General features: G+C 41.5%; 1 protein-coding gene across 5 annotated transcripts in view; it reads left to right on the forward strand.

Moving 5' to 3' along the window:
* The window catches only part of LOC139616655 (ras-related protein Rab-26-like), a 117170-nt gene that overhangs the window by 47704 nt on the left and 42049 nt on the right, over nucleotides 1–27417 (forward strand). For 3 of the 5 annotated variants that reach the window (XM_071473609.1, XM_071473610.1, XM_071473612.1), the window contains 2 exons: nucleotides 11928–12179; nucleotides 17636–17746. In XM_071473609.1, the coding sequence (XP_071329710.1) occupies nucleotides 17639–17746 (108 nt within the window). In that variant the 5' untranslated portion in view covers nucleotides 11928–12179; nucleotides 17636–17638. Of the gene's footprint in view, nucleotides 1–11927; nucleotides 12180–14966; nucleotides 15633–17635; nucleotides 17747–27417 lie in introns of those variants that run through there. The other 2 variants (XM_071473608.1, XM_071473611.1) reach the window with 2 other exon arrangements.

The following is a 27417-nucleotide window of genomic DNA, read 5'->3' on the forward strand; positions in this document are numbered from 1 at the left end:
CAGTCTGGGTATTTCATCATTAAGTTACTGCAGCAGGGCTATAATAGTGTAAAGTCATTGTCAGAACATTTATGCAGCAGCGGGGTTCGCCATTCCTGATCACCAGCACAGACAGAAGCAAAAACATTCAACCAGCCTCCGTATAAACACACACACACACACACACACACACACTCGTAATGAGTTCTTGGTAGCAACAGTGTTACAGCTATCATAGCCTCTTGGCCATGTGTTGAGTGCAATAATGGTAAAGGCTCAGCCCATACTCTCAATAAGGCTCCCCAAGTGCTAGGTGTGGAAAGGTGTCTGGCAAAGCGCCTGACCGCAGCACTCAAAGAGCACTTTGTCTGCGCACCTCACACCCACCGTACCTGCTCAAGTTGTGGAAACAGCCCAATGTTGTCACACAGTTGATTTAATAAAATTGGATCCCCAAAATGAGACTTCTAGTGTTTCAGGGGCGCAATAGTCGTAATGGAAACACATATACTCCACCCCCACCAACCCTCCCTTTGGCTTTACAGGCATCCTTCCAGATTCAGAATGAGCGAGGGAGACCCAGGGTAAACGGATACTTCCCCACTGTGAGACCAGTAGTCTGGGTATGGCAAGGCCACCCCATGTCCATCATAAACTTATATCTAGCCACAAGTCTGGCTGGTACTGCAGCTCACAGACTTGTTAAATGATGATTGCGAAAACAGAAAAAGTCAAAACGGAAAATAAAGGTAGCGCCAGTGGGGTTGAGGTGCTGCTGTCGTTTTGTAAGTTGGTTTTGAGATCTGTGGGGAGTCTGTTTATTCTCCTGTAGCTCAGGTTAGAGAATGTTGTGTCATTTTATTATCACCTCAAAAACAAGCGCGACTTACTGGACTTACGTGGATGTAAGAAAATACAATGAGGAAGCTCAGTTTTTACAGTATATCAGCCAGTGTTGGCCAAAGCCTGGGAATGCAGGAGGATAATCAAATCACTAAAAATGGTTGGCAGTTAAACGATGGGCAGAGCTTGGAAACCATGGAGGTGGTAGCAGAGCCTACACTACAAACTGATGTCTTGGAAAAAAATGGACATTGATGATGCATTCTTAAAGGCCTAATAGCATGAAAGAAAGTAAGAAATGGCAGCTATAGTCTCTGTAGCCACAGAGTATCTTCATTTGCCGCTTACACCCCTAGAGACTTGCTGCCCACATCTTGGACTATTTCAGCAATGTGACAACTCAGTCTGATTATAATGCATTATCACCTGTCCAAGATTGATCTGCATTATCTCCGGACTTCATTTACACCAGGCATTAAAATGTGTCTCATGTCCAGACTTTGTCTAAGTGTGATTTTAACCTGATTGCATTTTCACCTGGTGTGAAACTGTCTCCAGCGTCCACATAGTTCCACAGGAGTGAGCACTAAAACCTAAAAGTTGCCATTTTTGCACTTCCAGTTCCCTCATCCCGAAGTCTATGGGGTTTTTTTTTATGGATTTTTGGTTAGATGGCTGAAATAAGGTCTGTGGTTAACACACACTGAAGACATTTTCACCTTTTTTTTTTTTCTACAACATAAAATGCGAAAGTAATACATCACGATTTCTTTTAGCTTTCATGTCTGTTAAAAAAGGCTGGTTGCTCACAAGTTGCTAAATGAGACTACAGAGATTGTCAGGGACCTTAAAAGTCATCCCACCGAATATGAAAACCAATCTACTCACAGGTTCACCTATACAACCGCGTTATGTTTATACTTGCGCTTTTGCAAACTGTTTTAACTTTGTATGAGGAAAGGCTTTCGTAGAAGACGTAAGAGCTAAATCAAACTAGGAGTTGGAAGAGTTATGCAACAGTGATTTAGTTTGTTTATAGTCGAACATTAGCTTTTTACCTCTTGCGATTGTGTTAAGGTTTCAAAAATCATAAAAGAGGTTTTGATTTGTGAAGATTATCCTGCTGAACAAAGCATGTAAGTATCATTCATTTTTGTTTGTCACAGAGTTTGTTTTCATTGTTGCATTCATGTAAAAGCCTAAGTCAGTATCTCATTGGCTTTTTGTCGAGGGAACCAGGGTGACGCTAACATCTGGGTTGGCCTACAAAAATACATCATCCCTGCAGCACTCTTCTGAGATCCCGTTGCTCTATCCAGTCCGTGAAGTTGCATTATTGTGTTTGCTTGCTTTTCGAAGCAGGGGAAAAAGTTGTCTTTGACCACAGGAATGCTGAAGATGAAAGAGACGAGACTGAGAATGAATGTTAGCTGCCTAGCTGCTACCTTGCTAGTTTGATTACGTATTACGCCCAAGTAGTTTTTGTATGTGGATTGAGTGGATTGACAATGTAATTGCATTTACTCTTGTGTTCAATGTGATCACAGTACATTCCCGAGTGCCTCCAGATCACAATCTGTCTTCAGTGCATATTGGGTGCATTTACACCCGTACTTTTATGTGGTCAAGCACTATGCCAGGTGTAAATGGGGTATGTGACAGCAGAAATGGCAGATTTCCTGTTTTATTTTCAGATAATATAGTGATACTGTGAGCAGATGATTATCCATATGTATTTGTACACTGCTATTTTTCTGTACACACTGTGTGCTGTCTGTGTTGGAAGGATTTCCCCCATCTTGGAACAATATTTATGGCATCCGTCCTATATATATATATATATATATACTGCATATGGCAGTATGCAGTATATGGCCATTTGTAGACTTGTTTATGTGAAAACAATTTTTTTCATTTTTTTGCATCAGTGTGTTTTATATACTATAAGTGCAGTTTCTTTTCCTTATGAATATTTTCATTATGGTCTACTGTTTCAGTTTTACTGCTTGAATATATTATTAATCCTGAACTTTATTCTACTTATATCAATAGTAACGCTAATTTCACTAAAGCAATGAAAAAGCTTTTAGCTGTGAGGCACTGCAGTCAGAAAGCTCCCATGGGACAGACCGTGGGCAGGGTAATGAGCAGTGGATAAACACCCACATGTATTTGTTTACCTGTCAGTGTGTTGATACATGCAGATATTGCCAAGGGACTCTCAGGACAGGGTGGGGTGTCAGAGGTGTATGTATGCGTCTGTGTGTGGTGGGGTGGATTTCCAGAGTCCGTAAAGAGCACACACTGTGGTTAGAAACTGGGTGTGACAGAGGCCCATTATTAATATGAGGGAAATTACCTTTCCCTGATAGCCTCAGGTGATTTCACCAGGATTATATCACTTTCTCTTTACATGCTCAAAACAACATAACTTTTAGATCAGTGGAATTAAAATTGGACATGTTACGCAGATAATATCCATAGATCCATTCCCGTTAGTCAGATTAGAGGCTGGTGCAGAGGTGAGTCTTTGACCACATGGTCATTTACGCAAACATGATTACAGTGTGACTGCGAATTTCTGGCCGCTTGTTCCATAAATGGTTTTAGCTCCCGGCACAATTCTCTATCTTTAAGATGTGCTCTTTTTTTAAACACAGTCTCCAGATTATTGTTTTAGCCTTACAATGTTTGTGTGTGTGTGTGTGTGTGTGTGTGTGTGTGCAATCATATCCATACATCACACAGACATCCATCGTTCCAAAATGATTTAAACAGGTTTGTGAGGTTAAATCTCTTGGTCCACAACGTGGAGGTTTACTTCCATAATTACACTTTGCAAAGTTATTCGTGTACTTTATGGGTATGAACTTGTGACCTTGGATGCATCGTGGAACAATTTATGATTTCTTTTTGTCTTCCCCATTGTACATGATAAACATCTGCAAACCTCCCCAGAGCTGACTACGATGACAACTTACAGCGACGGAGCTTTAAAAAAAAAAAAAAAAAACCCAGCAGAAATCTCTCCTTTCCTCTCTACCTCCCTCACCCCTTCCCAGATCCTTCTGCACATCTGAGGTTTATTTGGCCTCCCCCTGGGGAGTGCGGTGAAGCTTTGCATCTCGAGGAAATTGCCAACTCTTTCTGGTCGGCTTGGCACACTCTCAAACACACTCTCGCACAAACACATGTACACGCGCACACACACACACGCTCCTCTGCTGGCTTAAGTCCTCCTTTTCTCACCGTCACAGTGGCAAAGTTTGTCCACTTTTCTAGCCCTTGGTGCCACAATCCTTTGGTGGGTGTTTCCATCCAGTGCACATTATTTCATTGTATATTGCCTTTCTCTCAACATCTCAACAATATACTCCCAGTCTGTGAACCTCCTATATGCTCCCTAAGGTTATGTTTGAATAGTAATTTTGATACCAAGCAGACCTTTAGCTATCTAGAAGAAGATGCCTTCTAGAAGGTAATGCTAAGACAGTTTTTTTTAAAAATCCATCTTTCAAGAAAAAGATGCCTATTTGTGAATTTCTGAAGATTGCGTGAAATGCTCAAAATCTGATTCAAAAGAGAAGATGGGTGAAAGAACACATACTGTGCAGCTACACAGCCACATATTGCCACATACACACATTAACAGGCCTGCTGTTTTGCCACTGAGTTTTCTTTGTTTAAATGGCAGTTAACAGTCAGCAGGATGTAGTAGGAGATTGCACGCTTTCTCTTTGTCAGATGGACGTGTTGGATTGTGACCAGTCTTTGTACCTCATCCCCAAACTCCCAGCTGGTGAGAAAGAAGACACAGAATGATGCCACCTCACCCCCTCCCCGTATCCATTTCCCACCTGGCTTCCATCGAGGTTAACATCATAGGGAGACAATCAGAGACAGGTGGCTCCTCTTGTGACCCGGATGTACTTAGACCCTGATCCCTGGCGACCCTGACAGGAAGTGAGTCCTCAGCCAAGTGACCTCCCCCCGGTGGCCCTTCTTGTCCCCGTGTTGCCTCGCAGGAAGGAAGGATGCGGTCTGTTGTCCTCAGGCGCCGCTCACTCGCTCTCCCCTCCTCAGCCTAACTAGAGAAACCAGATTATTGATTCCAGGCTTGTCTCTCCTTGTGCTCACTTTCTTTCTTATTCTTTTTTTTTTTTTTTTTGTCTCTTCCATTTCTCATCTTCTTCTCTCTTGTCTCAGCACCTACTTTATCCTCTTTTGACATCATTTCTTTCTTCTTTTGTAATCTATTTTCTGCCCCGTGATATGTGAGTAAACACTGCGGACACTGGCAAACCACAAAGTCCCCAGTCCCCAATTGATTACACTCCAGGGGCTAACAAGGCCCCTTGATTTATAATCTTTATTGTATTTATTTATGACACTAACTTGTTTATTTGTATTGTTGTTATTTTATTGGCCATGTGTTTACATTAAATATGGCAGTCATTTCATGTGGCAAAGAAATCCCAAGGTCAGGCTTCTGGGTTTAGTCTGCTCTCAAATGATGTACATGCACACTGTGAATTACAGGACACCATTTGGTGGTAGTTAGGAAGAGAAGGGGACTTCCAGGCAGACAGAGAAAGAGACCTCGCTAACAACATCAAACGCTGTGTTTGTTGTTCTTCTGGCTGTAGCTTAAGAACAGGAACTCAAACCCAAAAAGAAGGTGAGAAGGTCACGAAAAGCCTTTGCTAACTGCTCAGCCATCCTGGTGTATGTACTTGTAGATCTGAACAGGGGTAACAGCAATGAGAAGGAGGAGGAAAACTTTACTTCCCGTGGGGTTTTAGTGCTTATTCATGTTTTCTGTCTCAGTAACATGAACATACAACATCAGGGACATGGTCACACTCTCCATTGGATGTAATGATGCAGGCAGAGCATGTGGTTTGTTGACCTGGTCAGTCAATACAGGTCACATACAGGTACATGTGAAAAAAATGATTTAAAATAAAAACATGCTCAGTTTATATTAGTGAAGCTTCATTCTTCATATTTCTTTTCTGCAAGTGAAAATATAAATCTGAAATGTTTATATGTACATAATGTTTTGTGTTTGTAAAAGAAAATATATACTGTTTTTTTTAAGGTTTTATACTGTTATTGCATTGAGCTGTAAGCCTTCAGTGTCTAGAAAAAAAAATTTAGAAATTATAATTTGTGTGAATGTGGCCTAACTGTGTCTTTTTGTATTTTAAATACAATTTAAGAGATTAGATTTCGAGAGCACTGCCATTGCCGTGGGATTTAAATTTACAGTGCATACTTCAATTTGCAATTTCAGCTACAACTTGACACATTTATGCTTTTAGCAGAGCCTTCTATGATTTTCCACAATTCATTATAATTTCTACGAAGTTTAAATATAAATTACTGTTACAGATTTCATCAAAGAGGGCTCAAATTTGTGCAGCATCTGATTTCAGTTGCTAGTTTGAACATACTGACAGTGGATTTGTGATAAAATAACAGAACATAACATTTTTTTGCAAATTACATAAAAAAATAAAATGTGATTCACATGGCCTCCAGCTCCACATCCCCTGAGTGTGGAGAAATCAAATGGTTTCTGCTGTTAAAAGTTGATCCAATTCCTCTTTTTCTAAAAAGCTAAATAACACATTCAAAAAGATTTTGGACACACAAAGACAGCACGGAGAGAGCGTTGCGTGAGATGTTGTGATCCCACAGGTGTCTCTTTCTCTGTCATGTGAGTTTGCAACTGTATTGCCACCTAGTGGGAAATAATGTTTACTGTCCTCACACTCCTGTGGTTTAAATTAATGTATATTCAGTAAACAGAGGTTGCATGCTCTGTCAAAGATGAATCTATAACTGAGCCCAGAAGGTGTTCAAACCGGCAGTGTTTCACCATCGTCTTTGTCAGCAGACTATTGGTCTGTGACTGTGAAATTTTCCAGCTGAGCTCCTCCATCCAGTCCTCCAATAAACATCAAAACCAAACACCAAGCCAGTGAGTTCACATCTGGAGCTTATGTGGGAGATAGACATCAATATGTCAGGCCTTTAGGCCATTAGTTGGGGCTGAGTAGAGCATCCCTACTGTTGCAAAGCATTAAGAACTCTTATAATGAATAGATGACTTATCAGAATCTCGGAAGAGGCCAAAAACACACTTAATACTCTGTCTTAGGCTGCCACGTATGGAGAGAGAGAAAAATGAAGGGCTGGATGGATGGGAGGGTGAAAAGAGAGAACATGTTGTAAAAGCAAGGGAAGGTTTGTTTGGCTGTTTTGCTAATTGGTCTCAGTGGTGCAGCTAATAGTTTTAGGTTTATGTCCAAGCTGTACTGAAAAATAAGATGGAACCAATGAAGGGCTAGCTGCTGTGTTTTTATGCATTTTCATCATTTTGTGAAAGAAGAAGGAGAATTTAATGTGCAGAAAAACTGAAAATGGAGACTGAAGTCACCAAATTTGGAGCCACACATAGCACATCCTGTTACTCCTTTATGTATTAAACAGATGTTAGGTAGAGTGAATATGGAACGGTTTCATCCATTACAAGCTATTTTAGGTTTTTCACACTCCAAAAGTCAGGATCATATCTAAAGATCAGTGAAATGCTTTCATCCACTTTGATATCTTCCATGTCTGCCCCTGTCTTTCAACCCGATCAGGTTATAAGTGGTCCTTCTCCTGACCCTCACCAGTCCATTTTGTCCATCTTTCATCAACTGTAGCTGAGGCATGTGGCAACAAAGCTCTGCTGTGGTCAGATGGCATCTGTCCCTTCAGTAATCCTGGCGTTATCGCTGCACATCAAAGCGTTAAAGGCTTGCATAATTGAGTTAACGAGTGTGTTTGGTTCGTAACCTGATCCTTTATTCCCTGTGAGCACTGCGGTCACAGTGTGTGACCACAGACAGAGATGGAGAGAGAGAGAGAGAGAGAGCGAAGGAGTGAGAAGGCCCTAAAGCCCTGCAACAACTGTGGGTTCATGCTGTGGGCCTGGCAAGCCACACAGCACCCTGGGCCAGTACCAAGCTAATGAAAAAACAACAGTGGGGTAATGCTGGTGTGGAGCTGGGACCATAGCACCATGCCCACTGCACAACTGCCCCGGTCAGCACTGGCACTGGCTGCAGCACCAGTTGTCACGGCCTTAATCCTGCCTGCTGAATGACCTCATCATTGCCTGCCTGCCTGCCTCTCTGCAGCGGCTGCCATGGCTCGTTACTGCAACAGCAAAAGTGACCTCACCTACACAACACACACAATCATATGCAAAGTAAGCAGATACACGGTGTCCAAAATATGCAAAACCTTAAAGGACCTGTTTGCAAAATACATCTTTCTACTAGCAGTCTCTGGCCATGCACATGGCTAGTTTGAGTTTCATTTGTTAAGATTTCAGCCTTAACCTCCAAGAAATGGAGGTAAATGGAAGTATTGAAAAATGACAGCTTGATAACTTGAAAACATGTGCCTTTCCAGGAGAAATGTCCCAGTTACTGTGGATAATCCACAGACCTCATTGTGGGCAGTGTTAAAAAATAAGAAAAAAAAAATATATAGCTCAATGAAAAATGTCCATGACGTGTTCTGTGGACATGTTCTGGAGTACGGCACTGCTATTCAACTTTTCAAATGTTATTTTTTTAACGCTTTGATCAACACACTTCCCTTCATCTCCACTGTATCAGGGAGTCAGCTGTACTTTCAGAGGTCAGCCTCTCTAAACCAGCCCAGGAATCAATGTTCAGCGCCAGTGCAGGAAGTGGTGTGTGCTCTATACTGTATGCAGACAGGCAGAGAGTAAGGGTGTGAAGGTTGGGATGGTGGATGGGCATGTCTGAATTTCTGGAAGCAAATGAGGATCACATCACAGACCTGCAAGTACTGTTTGCATTTTTATCGATCATAACCACTTTCCCAAACCACAAACACTTTTTGGTTTTATTTTTGTTGCCTAACACTAACCATGGCTCAGCCCTAATTTATTTGTCATAACCATTATCTTTTCCCATAACCTTAGCCATACTGTAGTTACTGTATTGTAGAAAGCAAAAGGGGTTTTGAATCAAGGGGCAGAATCATCCACGATCAACGTTCATGACAAAAGGAGTGGTACAACCTCTGCAAAGCACACCAACCCTGTAATACATAGATAAAAACAGGGAGTGAGAACATTCTTTGGTATTTGGATGTGTTGACACATAAGCTGCCTTAACGCTGGCGAATACAACAAAACACAGATGTGCGATGCAAACAGGAGGCTAATTTATATACTGTTCAATGTATATGTACGAGTGCACCATATTGCACTCATACCAGTCAAGATCAGGCTGTTCTGTACATACAGCATGAATATAGATATTAACAGGAACAAACACAGATGTACATACTGTTCATGAACATATATCCACACACAGACACACTTGTGTGTGATGAAAATAACACTTGTGTGTGATGAAAATAAAGAGACACTTGCTCTGTTGGCACCTCCTCCAATCACACACGCCGCCTCCACTCCTTCATCCCAGCTGTCACAACTGCAAAAACTCTACAAATACACGCGCACACTCTCACATATTCACACTCACCCACACACACCACTTTTCCTGCTCACACCTTTTCCCGCTCACCATGGCTCTCTCCAGTTGGTGCTTGTGTGCCCACTCTCTGCCGCAGCTTGTACGCTATGTGTGTGTGTGCGCGTGTGTGAGTGTGTGTGTGTATGTTTATGTGTGTGTCATCGTCTTTTATTGCCATGGTTCCAGCTGAGCTCAGACGTGGAGAGCCCACCTCTGGTCTTGCAGCCTGAGAGAGAAAGTGGACCATGAGTCACGTTTTATTCTGGCCTCCTCTAAGCTGTGAAAAATTACAGCCACCTAAAACTCAATCTGTTCTGCGTCTGAGAGCGATGAGGAGATTGAAATGGCACTGTGCAATTTAGGCACGCCTTGCAGTGAATCTCTGCTTTTTCTCCGCTTTACACCCCTTTGCTCTTTACTCCAACTGTCCAACTCGATCGGCCTTAATGTTCGGCCTCCGGATCTCATGGTCTTTGCGTGAAACCACTCCCGTGCTTACTCTGCATGTTTTGGTGTGTCAGTGCGCTTCACACCAAGTGCTTCCTGTTTGACAGCCGCACCATGTGTGAGGTCATAAATCTGATCACCACAGCAACAGAATATGATGACACTGACGCTTGCAGGAAGCACCCTGGATTAGCGAGGATTTATGGTTGGGCCTTGCATAACACACCCCTCATTTGTGAGTGTACCCAGTAAACTTTTTCTTAAGATGGAAGTGTTTTGCACCTTAAATAAATCCATAGAAACACAGAGCAGATTCAAATTAAATTTCAGTTAAAGGGCCAATATCCAAATAAATAAGGAGACTGAAATAAGGAGCAGATATTGGGGGAAATTGGGCCCCTGGTAGTGATTATTGCGGTCGTAGAGTTTTTCCATCCTGGTACCCTGGCTCAGACTATTACGTCTGGATCTTTTAAAGGGTCCGGGGAGGGTTGGGCATGTATTATTTTCAACACTTCAGATTAAACCCTGTTATGGCTCTTTGAGGTCTTACTAATGCAGACCCCCTGCTGCGTTACAGCGAAATTAAAAATGAAAAAAAAAGTAAAAGCAGTGACTGTGAAAACAGTGTTAAAACAGAGGTGGAAATTGCAAGTGTGACACTGAGATGCAGTGATGACGTCTTTGGAAAGGTAATAATGGTGTCACCTTTTTTACGATGTAGAGGAAAGAGAATTAAAAATTGTGTATGATGACAGATTTGAAGTTAGGGCTTGGCTTCACTGGTTTAGCACATTAAAATATGGCAAGATTGAACGAAGTAATCATGCCAAGGCAATTTCAATCCACCAGAACACATTGTTTTTGCAAAGGCCCATTTATTTCCATTTTTTCTTATACTTGTGTTAGCACTAAGCTCTTGCATGGACACATTAAAAACTTCACTGTGAGAAATGGTGCATCACATTTTGTCTGGGTGAAATCAAATTCAATTTTGAACTCAGGTTGCAGTTTGTGTATTTACAGCAGAGTGATAAAAGTGCAGTTACAGGTAAAAAACTGCATGTTCTCCAATCTAATATGTCGTCACAATTTAGTGATTGAATTTTACCGCTGTTGTACCCACCAGGACCTCTCCAGCATGTGACGAGATGAATCTGAAGGGTCAAGAAATGTTTGTAATGTCATTCTGCTACACAGCATTATATTATTTTCAGCCTTTTATCTCAGTATTGCTTTTCTCTTGTAACATTTGTGATTGTTTTACCTCTTAAGGCCTTTGAAATGAAATTATGACAGAATTAGAATAAGAAGTGTATTATTCTATATTGCATTTGTAGACTGGGCAGTTATGGGCATTTCCGCAGTTATGCTGATTACATTACTTTATTTCCTGTTTCATATGTAAATACATGTAATTATGTATGCACGTAATATTATTTTCAGTTACTTTAGATAATTGCACAAAACTGGTGTAGTTTTTTCCTACAGGCCCCTGGAGGAGTAGCTGTTATACTGGTAACAGCTAATGGGGATCCAAATAAATAAGTAAATAAATGGCAAGGAGCTGTACACCCAGTGCTTTATTTTAAGGGGTCATGAGATAAAAAAGGGAATTGCTGGATTGCAATTAATACATTTAAGAGGTTCAAGTAATGTAAAAGTTCAATGATGTCTAGTCTGATATTTTAGATTACTGTGCATTCATTAGTATGTGATTCAGTCATTAGCTGGTGTGGAGTTAAAAGAGGGATTTTTCAATATCAGGATTATGGAATTCAAATCAGAGTAAGGGAAACCTCAAACTGAATAGCTACCCTCCATAAAGGATAAGTAATTTCAGGTCATGATAAACACACTGCCAGTTATGTTGTAAAGGTATACACTCTTCTTATTTATTATGACGTTTCCTATATAACTACATACAAATCAAATTCAGTACACTACAAACAAGCAGCACCCATGCCACCCATCCTCCTCTCTCTCTCTCTCTCTCTCTCTCTCTCTCTCTCTCTCTCTTTCTCTTTCTTTCTGTCTCTCGCTCTCCGCTCTCTCATACACACACACTCTCTGTTTCTCTCATTTAAGATGCCTCAGGGAGCGAATAAGTGCCAGGCAGCGCCAGTCCACTGATGGTTGCTCTCGCCAAGGCCTGACAAACAGGGGTGTCGGCTGGCAGGACACCCCCCCGCTGCCCCGCTGCCCCTCCTCACAGCACTCAGGCCGCAGGCAGCTGAGAGGAAGAGCGGCCAACAGATCAACAGTTGCTGTGACTTTGGTTGAGCGACTGGCCAGGCTGCTGCACGCCATCCAGTCCACGGTCGGGGCACCTGACCCTGGGTAAACTGACAAATGCCTGGCCTTTGGGCGTGCCTGCGAAGTGATGTGACCCTGAGGGTGTTATGACCTTACAGCACTGGACATACATACACACACACACACACACACACACATACACACATACACATACATACATGGCCTTATAACCACCTTCTCTCTGCATTATGTTCCCAGTCACAATGTTTTTTCAAGCACCTGACCAAGTACATTGCTGTCGCACTCACCCAGGTTGTTTGACTTATTGCCATGGAAATGGCACAGCTCCGATGATGCTCGCACCCAGGAAAGAGTTTCGTAATTTGCTCCTAATTAACATGTTGAAATGATGTGATTTGATGCATGCTTGACAGCTGAATCACACAGCTGCTTTACAGTACATGACACTGGAGAGAGAGCTTGCCTCATTAGTTTTTAGCAAAGAAAAAGTACATTGTTTGATTAGATTTCTGCTTCAACTGCCTCATACACATATTTCTATGCTGCCATATATGTTGGCACAGACACTCAGTTCACAAACACATACAAGCATAGAGAACACAACTACACATTATAGCCTCACGATGTACAGCACACTCTCTGGGCATGTTTAACTCATCTTGACAAGGCTGTTAATTTATCTAAAGGCAGGGGCGGATTCCAACGACCCTTTCTATCCACGTCGCGTATTCCCTCCAAAATGCCCAGCTGTTGCCACAGTAGACAGCTGCTTTAGGGCCAGAACGAATCTCAGCTGTCGAGCCGAGTTGTGTGCGGGGGTTGGTGGATTTTGGGGTTTGTTTTCCCTCAAACCAGTGACGCGCCACTTCCTACTCCACACTTCTCCAGAAGTTGGGTGGAGTGTGGAAAAATGCTGACCAACAGCAGATTTAGGGACAGAAACCCAACTTACAACCAGACATCTCAGTACCTCTGAACCAGGGTCAACTGTGAGATGTCCCCAAGACATCTATGTACTAGAGTAGCATATGCTTGGTTCTTTCATGTTAGATTATGCTAAAATTAAATTTTTACATCAAACGTTTAACAGAACAAATATTTACAACTAAGCCCTAAGCCCTTGCCAAATCCAGTAAGAAGCACAAATATCACCACTGTTCATCCACTGCATAGAAACTCCAATATGCATGACTCACAACCTGTTTATTGCTCTGTTGTTCTTTGTGGATTGATATGTAATCAGCTAAACCTGTATACATTAAGCAGCCTCCTTCAGAGTTTAGCCTGGTGTTATTCATGCTACACATTGTAAAGGTCATAGGTAATACAAGCTCATTTCACTCTCCTGTTCTGGGAAGCAAATGAGGTCTCTGGGCTATGATCTTTGAGCGTATTGTAATGAGCCTGGACAGCCTGGCACATGAACACAAAGGCAGTTGTATCATACACAAATTTCATATTGCATAACAAACTAGATTGGGGGGGGGGGGGGGACAACAGCATCCCATTACCGGCCACAGAGGATCAGGGTCTAATCACAATATGCTGCTGTTCTTTGTTGCAAATATAGACAATATGTGGACCCCACTACAGAGTGACATCGTCTATGCTATGGAGAGATGTTTGAATTGTGTTATGAATTATAACTGGTGTGGGCAAGTGTCACAGAAAGGCCAGTGACCATCCCCTTGACTGTTCTGATTATAAACAGCTTGCTGGTGGAGGATGGAGAAAGCTTAAAAACAAACAGCTATAGCCTATACACATGCCTAACATTAATAACGAAGACACACTGTGCGTGTATGTCAGTTCAATGAAAATTCTGTCACATGCTTATAAAATGACTTTGTGTACACTCGTTGTTGTTGTTGCTGCACTTTCCTAGTTCACAAGTTTTATAATATACACTAACTTCAACTTCGTCCTGCAGTCCAACCCCGCTTTAACTGACTTTCTATTTTATATTCCCGTGTCGCCCTCTTGTGTTGCACAATTGAAATCACATCTCAAGTACGTTCCACAGGTGGCTGGGACTTCTCGCCTCCATTGTAGCTTTTTTTTTTTTTTTTTCCTCCACATATAAAGCTCACTCTCACAGAGCCAGATTATGAGGTGCTGTATCTCGATATCGTCTTACGTTAACCAAGTGAGCCAACTTGGCAACTGATTGCCACCTCGTTCAGTTAAATCAATGGACAACATATTCTGACTTTACTGTTTTTCTGATTAGTCAAGCTGCACCCCATGCATGCGTAAGATAATTGAGAATATGAAAACTGAGAATAAATTAGAAAAATATACCTCGTGTCATCACGAGTATGCACAACACTACATTAGAATATACACATATTGACTACAACAGAAAGTATGCGTGTCTCACTGAGACAAGTTGCTTTATATACATACTTTTTGCTATGCAGTATATGCATCTTATTTTGAAGGTTTGGAACACACTGTCTTTTTCCATAATCCTGATTATTGCAAGAAAAAATGGGCCGGGGGTAAAAATATCAAAATATCCTGAGAGGGGGGAAAAACTACATTTGACTCCACAGTAGTAGGAATCATATAATCGTGTAAAGTCTTGCAACTATGGGGAACTGATTAAGTGGAAAGCTTCAGTTTTAGATGAAAGGATCTGACCATAGCAGTGTTTGTACAGATGCAGCAATTTTTCAGCACCACGGAGAGCGTCCTGTAAGCCTCTACCGCCCTCACAGCCGCCAACGACGGGTCCTACTACAGTGGCCGATAAAGGTCATGTTCAGCTGGCACAATGTCAACAGATAACGTGAAGTCACGTGGTATACGGTGCCGCTTATGTTTCACCCTTTAAAGTTTCTGGTCTTTGAGGACTACAGTTTATAAAGCGAACACAAAGGCTGGGACTTTTCTTTATAAAAAAAAAAAAAAAAAAAAAAGGCGCCTACGAGTTTTGCGCCGCGCAAAGTGTGCCCCGCTTGTTGTTGCGCTCAAGGTGGAGTTTTCCGCCACATCACATCCAACTGCCGCCGCCACCTCTCTCATAGCCGAGACTGTTGTCCTGACAGGCGTGAGCTGACAGGAGCAGGAAGCGGCTCCACCACAGCGGAAGCGACAGCGTTTCGCATTTCGGGACAATCCCCCCCACCCCCCCACCCTCCACTTTGAGTAGAGAGGTGTCGAGGAACATGCGTCCAGCGCGCAGGTGAAAGAAATTTGGCCGAATTCCACTTCTTCGCTTCTTCTCCCACTTTTCAGCCCTGCCTTTCTTGCTCGGGTTCGGGTGAATTTCTCTGTGGTTTGCTTTAGCTGAGATCTCACAAGAGATAGTTTTGGAGATCTTGAGAAATGTCTCGCAAGAAGGCTGCCAAAGGCAAAGCCGCCGCCAGCAGCCCGTCTGCAGGCAGCCCCGCCGGGAAAGGGACCGGGAAAGCTGCGAAGAGCAGCCCGGGCATTGTTCAGATGAACGGCGTGGTCCATCCCAGCAGACCCTCCATCAGCAACAGCAGCGAGTTTTACGACATCGCGTTCAAGGTAAGATGCGAACGGAGCACAACTCAGACACAAGTGGGCTTTATTTGATCAAGATGTCACAGAGACGAGAGGGATGCGGTGCAATCTGGTGAACAGTGGCAAAGAGGTCACTGTGAACTAACCACGGAGTAAATAATCCTACTGACAAAAATATATATATATATATCATAAAGACACTTTTCTGGCTTTTGTTTCCTTGTAGGAGGAGTAAGTAGAGATGGAAAAACACACACACACACACAGTGAACCTGTTTGTGGTCCACTTTATTCGCTTCCACTGTCTTCCGCTTTTACAACCACCTTTATTCATTAAACAACAGCAAGCCCCCTGACACCAGCTGTGTCAATAGGGCGATCGATAACCTGGAAAGGTGCACACCGCCCTGCGACAGCCAACAAACAAATCATCCGCTTGCGCTCTGCAACCGGTCCAATGCGTGTTCGTGTCAGCGGCACAGGTCACCGGGTTTGGCGTTTACGCCGAGAGCACACTGTTAGTTTGCTTTGCCACACTGCTTTGCACTTGTGCGAGTCGAGAACTGTCACTTCACCACAACACAAACACAGATTCACGCCCACAGATCCTCGCTGTGCGTACTCCCGGCGTAGCTTCAAGGGACATGTGCCACCTACTCCATGTTTTTGAAGCAGCTGTTTGATGCAAGTGCCCTGATGGCTTCGCGATGGTCTTTCTGTCTTTCTTTCTTTTCTTTTTTTTTTTTATTCGCAGAACAATTGAGCTGGTTTTTCTGCCCAAGTCCCCTCACTCTGTGAGCAGTAGATATTCTGGTTTATTTATTTGTCATTTGTTAGACGCAAGCCCCGCCACTACTGCAGTGCACACCATCCAGTTTCCATTTGGGCTCAGCAACCCCCATACACTGTGCCACACTGACCTTTAATATTTACTATACACCTACTTATATTAAGCAATCTGACAAGTATCACCCAGTTTTAGGCGGAATTCCAATAATATTTCCTTTAATTTATTCTGCAAGTCTGGATCAAAATCCCATTTTTTCGAGGACTTTTTCCACAAGTGCAGCCTTTGCAGAATTTGACCTGTGTTGTATCCCTGTTTCTGTAGTGCAGAGAAGAGCATGTCCCGCATTTCATCCTATGCTGTTTTCTCTGTAACATCGTTAATCTTCAATGAGGAAATTGATTACATTTTTATTTAGAAAAAGACTAAGAGAAGGGACAGACCAGGTATCTCCTCCTGCACACTGCTGCAAACATTGAGATCGCGCAGAGCCATGTAAAGACAAGAAGAAAAACAGACGTGGAAATAAAAGAGGAGAAAGAGGGAGCACAGAGAAACAGAGGTGGAGATCCTCACACATATTACCCGTTGCCTCAGTTTGTACCTGTTACTACACATGGCTTCAGTCTTCCTCCGCTGTCTTTCATCTCCTCTCTGCTTCTTCCTCTCTGCACCCAAGAGGCACTTTTGATTTCCATGGTCTAGGGCCCACAGTCCCTCAGCTAACCTGATAACAGTGATCACATCATGTGCAAGAGAAATGCGCTGACTGTCTGCTCAGTAGGAATGAAACAAACAATGTCTGGTGCATAGGTGCACACACGCGTGGATGTGCAAACACAGAGACACACACACACATATGTGGACAGCATTTACAGACATCCACTGGTGGCCATAATGAGCAGTCACACACTCATTCACATACACCCTCATCACTGGCCAAGAACCAAAATACCAGGACTGATTTAGCTGAATGATTCAAATGTTCTGAGGACAAACACTCAGACACTAAAAATTAAAATTAATCATATGAGCAACAGCTCCCTCTTCTTCATGCTCCCACATGCATGTTCTATATATTCTTTTCTAGTTATTCGAGCGTTGTCTGACCCTCTTCGACCAGTCAGTCAGTCTGAAGATTTATCCCTTACACCTCTGGTTGAGCATTTTTTTTGTGCTTCCTTGTTTGACCTCTCAGTCATTCCTGGCTCAGTTTTTCCCCTCTTGGTTTTCTGAACAGGTGATGCTGGTTGGAGACTCTGGTGTGGGGAAAACCTGTTTACTGGTCCGTTTTAAAGATGGAGCGTTCCTGGCTGGCAGCTTCATCTCCACTGTGGGCATTGACTTCAGGGTGAGTTTAAATCAGGGGGAAACAAAAGGAAACAAAGAAAAAAAATTGCACAAACAAATATCCCCAAACACATGCACACCCAAACACGCCTTCAGGTTTAGTGCCTTTTGTAAAATGGGGCCATAAGTACTAGTGGGATTTTTTGTCAAGCTATTCAGTGTCTTTTTATTCCCCAGACCTACGGGTATTTCCTGTATTAGAAGTCTCACAAGATAGAATATTGATTTCTTAAATTAGTTTGACATGCTTTAGATTTTTTGGCTCCCTGGGTGATCACAGTGTCTCTCATGTGCCAGTTTCGTAGTTCCACATGGGCAGCCAGGAAAAAAACTGTGTCCATCAGGTGTGTCTGTCTGTCCATGAGATGCAGACAGGCGACCACTTAGACCCAGGGCAACAAAAAGAGACACCTTCCGGCTCTACAGTGAGCTCCTGTTGCAGGGTCAGTTCAGGTCCTGGGCTCAGGCCTTATCTGGGCAGTTTCATGTAGTAGCCAGGTGTTTTCTCTCACTCACTGTCAGTTGAAAACAAGTGAAATCCCCTAACACTCGCTGGCACATGTGCACACGAGCACACACACACACATACACAAACACCATTGTACAGTAGTTAATGTTTTATTACGTATGTTATCAGATATATTTTACAATATAGTATGGTCTACTGTGAGAGCCTTTCAGAGAATTCTACTTTTGTGTTTAAAAAGAAAACAGTTTTAAAAAGGTTTCAAAATGGATCCAGCAGAATTCAAGATACCTTTTTTTGTATCATTCACTCTCAAAACCTGGTTCCCAATGTGCCGACAACGCAACTCATCTGCCAACGGTTCAGATAGGTTCAGAGATCCAGTTGTGTTATGCTAGTAGCAGTTAATGTAGCCTCATGTCACTAGCCTCAAGCGGACACGAGGAGCAGGCTACAGAGGTCTGGTAAGCTCACTTCTTTCTAACTCCAAACACCCTTTTTTTCCAAACTTGGTCTTTTCAGAGCCAACCAACACTTTCTTGTGTAACATCACTTGTGGCAGTGTATCGGACTTTGCAAAGCTCCCTCTGGAGCCACAAAAGACTTTACACAACTTTTTTCCACACACACACTGTAGTCTTTCCAAACACCTGTAGACAGACTTTGATGTGTAAATTCTGTGCCATAGTGTGTGGTTTTGTTGTATCTGGTGTTTTATTGTTGTTGTCTTTTTTTATTTATTTATTTTGTTTGACTTTTCAAAAAATGTCAGTAGTTTATGAGTGTATTCAATCTTCATTTACAGTCTTAACAGAGATGGCCAGCACACAGATCCAGTCCCTCATTAAAAAGGATGCATTTTACTGGGCACCCTCCTTCATCTCTTTAAAGTTTACCTTGACCTTGTTCCTCCACCCGTCATGATAAATGTGCTTATTTTTAACGTTTCCAAAGTTGACACCATTACATAAAGTGTAAGTGCAACATTAGATCCTTTATCCCCATGAGAGACATGCTCGCATGAGCTGCCACTGTGTGTGTGTTTAACTAAAGTATCCAACCATTCTATAGCTCTGTGTGTGGGTTGGAAGAGTTTGTGGGTGGATGAGCAGTTGATTTATTTACTTATGTAACATCTCTTATAACAGAGTGTCTGTAGCTCAGACGTACATTTAGGCCTATCTAACCAAAGCAGAGACCTTCATCAGCTATCTCTGTCCGCTGCATTTGCTACTAATGCAGATGAAAGTGCAAAACTCATAAAGTTTAGTGCTTAGTCAGCTCTTTCCTCATATTGACTTATTATTTAATTGCACTGTGGCACAGAGCTGTGTGACATGAATAATTTCATTATCATCCTCAAGGCTCCCATTCTCTTCTGCATGGTTTCTTGTTAAACGGTTCAGTTTTTCAGCACAAGTGAGATAGACCTGCCCAAACTCATGAGGGTCCTCCTTGAGTCATGCTGTAGATGATGTGTTAATTAGAGTATGGAGTAAATGGCACTATTTTCTGAAGTAATGTTTCAATTTTTATTTGACATTTTGCAGTACAGAATGACCCAAATCATCATGAGCACACTCTCAGAAACAGACTTGATACAGTTTATGAATACATAAATGTAAAGTTACCCTTTTTGCGACTGCACAAATGGCATAAACGGCGTGTTTGTTTGAGAAGTTGAGAGACCAGACTTTTTTGAGTAGAAAAACATGAAGGTCTTTGGTGTTTGTCTTCCCATGGTGGAGCCACAGAGACACAGATAGACAGGGAGTGATTGTTATTTTTAGGAAAGGCAGTTTTGATCCCTTTTAGTTGGTGGGAAAGAAAGGAAATTTGCTTCGTATGGGGATTTGATCCGGTTCCCACTTCAAAGCTGCAGCGAGATCCTCTGTTTTCTTCCCCCTCTTGTTTATTGTCTCATCTCATTTAAACCTCAGCATGTTCTCAGGATTACAGAGCTGCACTGGAGCTTTGTTAGGCTTAAAATACAGAACTATGAGTCAGGACCATGACTGCATTTAACTGTAAAATCTCACTGTAAAGGGCAATAAATTCACAAAGACCGACAAGAACGTAATCATATTAATTCCATGTAGATCTTACCTTGTCAAAATATGCTGGACATGATTTCATCTTGATCAACCGTAGCGAATCATACATTAAATCACTGCATATTGTTAAATTACTGTGTGGCCTTATCGTCATAGTTTGTAGTATGTGTATTTCTCTGGCTCATTCATGCAAGAAAATGGAAACAGAGGAAGTAGTACTGTTTTTTTTTTTTTTTTGTTTTTTTTTTACATTTCCCATAGCTCCCCCCTGAAGCCTGAAGAGTTCTTCTTTAAGGTCAATTCACATAACAGTACAATGTTTCTCATTGTATTAGATACCCTTTCTACCCTTTCAGGTTTTGGTCAGACCAGGTATGGCTGAGAGAATACAGGACACTTGCATGATGCAGCCAGATCATCCAGATCATCTGTTGCCATGGTAATACAGGTCCTAACCAATGGGCCGGTGACTCGGACTGACCAGAGAGCAGAGCTTGTCTGTGTGTGTGATTGTGTGGCCCATAAAATCCTGAGCTTGAAAGAGTTAGAGCGCTGGTGATGGTGATGTTTTGTTTTTTTTCTTTGCTTCAGGAGGTCATAAGCAGAATGTGATAAGCATCAGCCAGGTGTAAATGACTCTTGCTGCTCAGGCAAAATGTTTTTTTGTTTTTTGTTTTTGTTTTTTTTTTTTTTTTTGCTGTCTGAGTGAAAAGGACCTGAAGACATTTTCTTCTCTACTTTCTCTTTTTCTTTCTGTACTCAAACACATATCAGATGCTCCTCGTGCCACTTGTAGGTCTTCATGCTCCAAGGGATACAAGGTTAGGTTCTCACTTTGTCTGTGCAAGACAGCTGTAGTCTCTTTCATAAAACAAATAAGAAGTATCTCTGCAGGACTTTTTAAAGGGAAACCAGTATTTGCCTATTAAAATACTCCTTCGAGCTTGTCCTTTGTATCAAGGTCTGGTTCTGCAGCACACAGATTCATGTCTCCACAGATAAAGATTCAAACAGAGTGAGACGAACTGCATAGTTACTCTTTTTCTTTCTTAGACTTTGTCAGTGAGTTTGTCTTTAATTAGACACATTTGAGCAATTAAACTAATCAAAATATGAGACGCAATAAGTTAAAAGTGAATTTGACATTTATATCTATAAAAAACCATCAAAACATCAAAAGTACTCCACAGTTTCCAAATAAAGAAAGAATAAAGACATACGGTGCACAAATTCAAGCTTTGTGTTGCTATCAGACAGTAGTTAGACACAGTCATTTTACATTCATTCGTTTTCCCATTAGTCTGACACTAAGATGGAAGCTGTAATGCTGTTCTTTGCTGGCTCTAGGATAATTATGAAACATTGTGCTACTCAGTATTTTTTCCTCTGAACAAAACAATGCATTAGTCATTCGCTCAATACTTTACAATTCCCCCACCCTGATTGTGGCCCAAGCCCACTGATTCATATTGAAGATACTATATACTCCATGTATACTGTAAATCTTTAAAAGACAGTCACACATTTATTACTGTCATTTTTAAAGGCTGAGAAGAAAAACAACTAGGTACTATAGTTCATAGCAAACATAACTGGGCTAAATATTGCTTTTGTAAGGGACTATTTTCAGCTGTGGATTAATACATTTTGTGCTCTAATGAGTATTTACAGCATAAGGACTGCTTGAGTGGGACTAATATAAAAGTAAACTATTTAGAGCAATTGTAATTAATGAACATGTTACCCAGTGCAACAGTGTGGCTCATTAACATGTCCTTAATAGTTTTTGGATATCATTGGAGCTCTATGCCTCAGAAGAATAAGCTGTATCAGGCTTCGGATACACATCTGATACTCCATAGGATCAGTTCTTTGCTGGTTTTCAATTTTTGCAATTTTTTTGGCAGAAACAAAATCTCACCGCACTTGTCCATTAAGGAATATATGTGCATATACTATATGTCTGTACTATACTATAGATAACTGTGTTATGTCCAGACCTTCCACAGGTGGACAAAGCGCTACAGTCCAGTCTATGGTGAGAGCTGTCCTTGGTGCTGAACACCTCCTCCAGACGCGGGTTCCACAAAATGCACGTTTGGCATATAAGGCTACCAAGTCTGATACCAAAGTCTTATAATATTTGACATGACAACCAGTCTTAGTCTGCTGCAATTACACACCGGTGCCCCGTTATCTGTTTTCGATACTATAATTGTTCCCATCCATCATACTTTAAATTTGCTTCATTTTTCTGTCCCCTGGCATGCTATTTTGCATTTGGCATATTCTCACTAAAAATAGAGTGTGTTGTGTTGTTTATTCTTTTAAATGCTGTAGCCTGAGGCCAAACATTTTTTCTCACTTTCAACCAAACCCCACAGTTAGACATACCTGTAGGGATGTTGGAGGATTTATCTTTAGCTGCAAACATGATGAGTCCCAAATACAAATACCAATTACTCACTGAAAAACAATATTGTCAGCTTGAGAGAGAATTCTGTCTCCATCACGACGGTCAAAATGTCTTAAACCTCAAAAAACAAATTCCATGAGAGTCAAAAAAGAGGACTATTAAGAGGGAGAGAAAGATAAAGGAAGAAAATAGAGGAGGAAATCATTGCAGGGAGAAGCCGAAAAGCAAAGATGCTCAGAGGGAAGCCAATTAACAGTCTTACTCCACCAACCTTTCTTTCATTTCCAACATGGCGGAAAAACAACCTGTCCTCATGTTTTCCTCCTCGCAGTCTACCTCACCTCATGACACCAGAGAGAAATAATCCTTCAGTCCCCTCAGATGACGTAAATGCAGTGGTGGGGAGAAGGGCTGCACTTCTCACCTCTACTGAGAGACAAGGGAGCTGCACCCAGCTGTCAGTTATGTCTCCTGTGCCCCGAGTGACAGACCTTTTATGCAACCACCTCCTCACCTCCAAGCACTATAAAACAACATTGCTGGTTTGACTAAGGAAGACAGATTTTGAATTATGTGTGAGGATGAAACATCAAATTTATCAACCTCAAGGCGTGGCAGTGTCTGTCAGTCTGTTGGCTGATCGGCCCACCACTTTGTACAGACATCCATGGTCCCCAGGGGATGAATCCAACTGACTGTGGCGATGCCTTGACCTTTCCTCTAGTGCCACCAGTAGGTCAGACATTTCACTTACCTTGTGAAATATCTCAGCATGTGGATTGAATGAATTTATGTGACACCTTCTCTGAGACCTCAGTGACAGTTCCTCTCTTACTTCTGCCTGATTTGTGAACAAAATGCGCAGTTGCTGAACTAATATTAACATTTTATGTGCAGCGCAATTTTTTTTTTTAAATCCCAATGAGCCAATCACAGAAAATGTGTCCCCTGATAATAAAGAGATATTATTATATGTTATATTTTGGGGATGAAGTCAGTTTCCACAGGTCAACTTGCAGCCTGGAACAGATGAACTGTCACAGCACTGCCTCCTTTCTTCAATGATTTACCTAGAGTACTCTATCTAGGAGTGGTCCATAAAATGTCCCTGACAGGTTTAAGGGACATGGATCACACCTGGCATACTAATTCATATCACTCTGTTTGTAGTCTGTATTCACACAAGACCTTTGTCTTAATGATTTACCTTTGCAGTGCTACATCAGGGAAGGTGTCATTGTGAGATACAGCTACAATGGATGGACTTGCGTTTATCTCTGAGTAATGGGTGGCAGGAGGAAACCTGAAAACCTGCAGCTGTGCTTTACATCTCAGTTTCAGGCTGGGTTTGAGGTTTGTTGTTTTCTGCCGTGGTAGTAGCATGACTCTGGCAACTGCAATATGACCTACTGAAAAATCTCAACTGTGAGATGATTGAAAAGGAAATTTAGTACAGATGGTCACGGCCCCCAGAGGAGGAATCCTTGTAACTTTGGTGATGGTGAAGGAGGGTTCACATCTCTGGTTCCGAGTGTCTCAGGACCACAATGTCTCAGCTGCTATTGGATGGATTTCCATGACATTTGGTACACTCATTTACATTCACAGGATGGATTGTAATAACTTTGGTGATCCCCTGACTTTTAATCTAGCAGCACCACCAGGACAATGACAGTGAGCATGGTAAACACTGTACTGTACCTTCTTAACATCACCATGCCAACACTGTCCAGGTTAGCATGTTAGCATGCTCATGTTGGCATTTAGCTTGAAGCAGAGCTGCGCCTCACAGAGCTGCTGGTGATTTTTTTTCCCGCATAAACCGGAAAATAATAATGCTATAGTTAATACCTTGATGAAAACTAAAGCTACAAAGTGCTTTACAAAAAAACATTAAATGAGATAGACCAAATGAAGAAAAGAATAAAAGTACAGAAAATCACAGAATATAAAATCATTTCAACAAAAGTGAGTGTAAAATAATGTAATGTCCAAAAAAAATCAGCCCATTTTCTTATGCTTCTCATTTATCTACACTTGCTCTGTAAGACCCTCCTTCAGCAGGAAGGTCACCCTCCACGTTCCCATTTATGGTCGGACCAGAGGTTTCACACCTTGATGAAGTTGGAGGATGTAAAGTCACGTTTCCATTTTTAAGCGCAGAGGAAGGGAGTTTCACACACAGGAGACAGACCCATTGATTCAGATTTCACTTTCCTCTGATGTTATTTTTGGGTGTACTTAGTATGTATGTGGGGGTGGGGGCTATGAATCAAGCAGTTGCAAAATTTTCACTAAACCTTTCAGTCGTCTGATAAGATAAGTTGAAGTGGGGATGCATGTCAGCACTGTGCTCCTGCGCTGAAGAACTTTGCAGCTATTGGTGTGAAAGATGCACTAAACATAAATGTACAGATCTTGGACCTTCACCCTTCACTACCCTGGGGTAACGGAACATTGGAAACATGCTTACTCTCATTTAACTAACCAGGTTCAAAGGCAAATGATGCTGATGCAGGGGATTTGCTTTTACAACAAAGAAGACATCTGCTCTGACTTCACTTGCTTTGTATTTTTGTATAGTTATGAGAAAGTAATCTCACGTTTCTACACTATAACTTATACAGCAGCTACAGAAACATTCATAGCTGCATATGTGTGTAATAACTGTCATTGTCAGGTTGAACTGCCCAATCAATCACATGTAAATCTTATATTCTAAAAACCAAAATCAAGAGACCTGAAGTTGGCACATGAGCAACACACACCAATCCACGCTTACAACAAAAACCACATCTGCTACATGTCTTTGGAAATATAATGTGGACATGAAGGTGTTCAGAATACCCCTGCATATTTCATGATATGATGATGAACCCAGTCACCTTAAAGGAAAGTAACAGGCTTTTTGCATGTATCGCATTTACTTGGATCCAATGCCACAGTGGAGACGGGCAATAGACTCCCTTGTCTAATAATATTGGAGTCATTGTGAATTTTGCATTTGCTCCATGTAAATGTGGCTCTGCAGGTATTAGACTAGACTACCACAGTATGTGTATCCACTAGAGCCTGACCAAAAAGTAAGCAGGGCTGATATTATTGCCAGATTTTAGCTCATCACAGCTAGATAATAGGAATACAACTGCCTGTTATTTCTAAAAAGGTCCTGCTTCAGCACATATCCTGGTCATGACTCTTTAAAGGAGCCTATAATCAATAATGTTTATGTATAATGTGTTTTACATGTGCTGTTTGGGTAGATATATCAATATTGATCAATATTATTATTGGTATCCACTTCTAAAATCCAGTTTTGGTAGGACTTGAATAGCCAGTTCATAAAAAGCTTTGTAATTTTCTTTTTTTTTTTTTGTTGTAGTTTTTTTTTTTTTACACAATTTCCTTTAAAAAATCTTCAAAAGAGGTGAGGCATTCAGTTCTCCAAAAGGCAACAAATGTCCATGTTCAATGCCGTGTGTCCATATCTCTCTGAGATTGTTGATGTCCATCCCACCAGAAATTGAAGCCGTAAATATTGATTTCTTTCCTGACCTCTGACCCCCATAATGTCAAGCCAATCATCCCACCTAGACCTGTAATTCATCATGAAGGTTGTATTTTATGTGGTTTGGTCAACCTCCAGTAAACAGCGTTTCACGGTTGCACTGGTAGACTGTGCACCCATCATGTGGTCAATAGCGCTGATAATAGCTTAGTAGAAAACATGTTGGATAGTCAATTCACTGATCTCAGCTGAGCCCACAGTGGAACAAGGATGAGAAAGAGGAAGAGACATTATTTCCTTTTGTTGAATATGTGAAAATATGTGAGTAAGGACATTAAATATTAAAAGACTCTTAGTGAAATGAATCTTGCCATCGTTAGATTATTGATGGGGGATGGCTGTCTGTCTCGTTTGTGTTAAATCATGAGGTGAGATACTGGTGTGGTTTCCATTCAGTTCTATTCACTCACACATTCAGCGGCACATTTAGTGGTACACACACACACACACACACACACACTACTGCACATACAGTATACAAACTCCCACTGATAACAAGGCTCAACAGATGTGGTATCTGTTAATGAACCAGGGGAGATCCAGGCACGCAGCTCTTGTTATGCATTTCTGTTTCTCTCTTCTGACTGTAACCACACATTGTTAGCTGTCTCTCTTACATCATTGTTGGCACATAACATCCATGAAAACTGGCTCAGTGTGCTTACTAGTCACCACGTTTTGGGATGAAGGCGGTGTGTTTTAATGAAGGCAGTGTATTTGCTCCAGTGCAGACAGTAGGAAAAAGGATTAAAAACAAATAGGTGTAATTGAGAAACCTGTGGATAGATGAACTGATGTGTTCATGTGTGGAATAGAGCTGCAATGAGTCAAATAATCAATTATGATAAGAAGAAAATGTGTTACTATTTTTAACAGATTAATTGTTAAGTCATTTTTCAACAACTGCTTGTTGTTGGTAGACAGTACATTTACTCAAGTATGATACTGAAATAGCTACAATTTTGAGGTACTTTACTAAAGTATTTTAATTTTATACTATTTAATACTCAGTGTCCACTACAATGCAGGGGAATATATTGTAGTTTTTAGTGCGGACAGCTACTGCATAGTTATTAATTAAGATTTTACATAAAAACATGATGACTAGTTCTAGTTCTAGTTATAAATTGTTACAGATTAAACTATCCAACAGTATGAAATTGTTATA

This window comes from Trachinotus anak, unplaced genomic scaffold (genome assembly GCF_046630095.1).
Source record: "Trachinotus anak isolate AG129_WGS33_773 ecotype Australia unplaced genomic scaffold, CSIRO_AGI_Tana_v1 ptg000003l, whole genome shotgun sequence".
In the NCBI taxonomy this organism is placed as follows: Eukaryota; Metazoa; Chordata; class Actinopteri; order Carangiformes; family Carangidae; genus Trachinotus; species Trachinotus anak.